At 39.1% G+C, this 961-nt stretch overlaps 1 protein-coding gene across 1 annotated transcript; it reads right to left on the bottom strand.

Annotated features, from left to right (window-relative positions):
- Positions 1–168: 168 nt before the first annotated feature.
- On the bottom strand, positions 169–666 carry Tsp_15971 (zinc finger protein). Its single transcript, XM_003367767.1, has 2 exons — positions 433–666; positions 169–234 (listed from the first exon to the last, which is right to left on the bottom strand). Exons 1-2 carry the CDS (start codon positions 664–666, stop codon positions 169–171), a joined length of 300 nt encoding a protein of 99 aa, XP_003367815.1.
- Between the last annotated feature and the right edge of the window lie 295 nt (positions 667–961).

Here is a 961-nt window from a genome sequence, read left to right as displayed (position 1 = left end):
CTGTTTTGGTGTTGAGTATTAAGTGTCATGAGAGCTGAGAAGCGGGCACAAGGTACGTTGAGGAGAAAGGAACCAATATACGTAAGCTTTGTGAACTTATTTTAGGATATTCTGCTTGTAACTTCACCCAGAAGTTTTCTAATGGCATACTTTCAAAGCTGTCTTTAGCTAGGTTGTTGAATTGCAATTCAATGGCTTCTTCTTGAAGATCGTGTGAAAGGTCTTCGACATTAACTAAAAATGGATTTCTCACAAGTTTATAGATCAGGTTTTGAGGTTTCACGTCAGGAAAATAGTGAAAATCTCATCTTGTAGGCTTCTAAGGTGCCCTTTCATTTTTCTTTTCAAAACTTTGCTGATACATTTATCACTGAAAAAGCTCGTTGAGTCTTGAAAACCATGCTAAATTTCCTCTTTCAACTTGTTTTAAACCATAAAGAAAATTTTTGCAATGAAGCCTTGAACAATATCATAATGAGCCATAACATTCGCGTTTGCTCCTTGCAGTTTCAAATTCAGTGAATTCAGTGCTTCAAAAATATCTGCAAGATATGCCAGGCTAAGCTGAAAATGTTCACTTTTGAAAGCTCGACACATTGTGCGTCTTCCTCGTTGCTCCAAAAACTCTGCCACTGCTTCTCTCAGTTCATAAATCCGGCCAAGCATGTTTCCTTTTGATAACCAACAAACTTCTGTATGATAGAGAAGTGCCATGTGGTCAGCATTCAAACTTTCACAGAGTGCCGCAAATAATCGAGTGTTCAATGCACTGCTTTTCACATAATTGACAACCTCCACGGAAAAATTAAGGTCTTCTCTGAGATCATCAGCAAAGTTTTAGCGACCAAGCCTGCCGATGAATTACACAGTGCATTGCAAAATAGATGGGGTTTTTTGATTGACATCTTCACAAAGCACGCAGACGAAAGCCAAGCATGCGGGTGCACGTCAGTGCATACAC

This window comes from Trichinella spiralis (genome assembly GCF_000181795.1).
Source record: "Trichinella spiralis strain ISS 195 chromosome Unknown Scfld3719, whole genome shotgun sequence".
NCBI lineage: Eukaryota > Metazoa > Nematoda > Enoplea > Trichinellida > Trichinellidae > Trichinella > Trichinella spiralis.
Note: the sequence above shows the minus strand (reverse complement) of the source record. Positions and strands in the feature narration are given on the sequence as shown.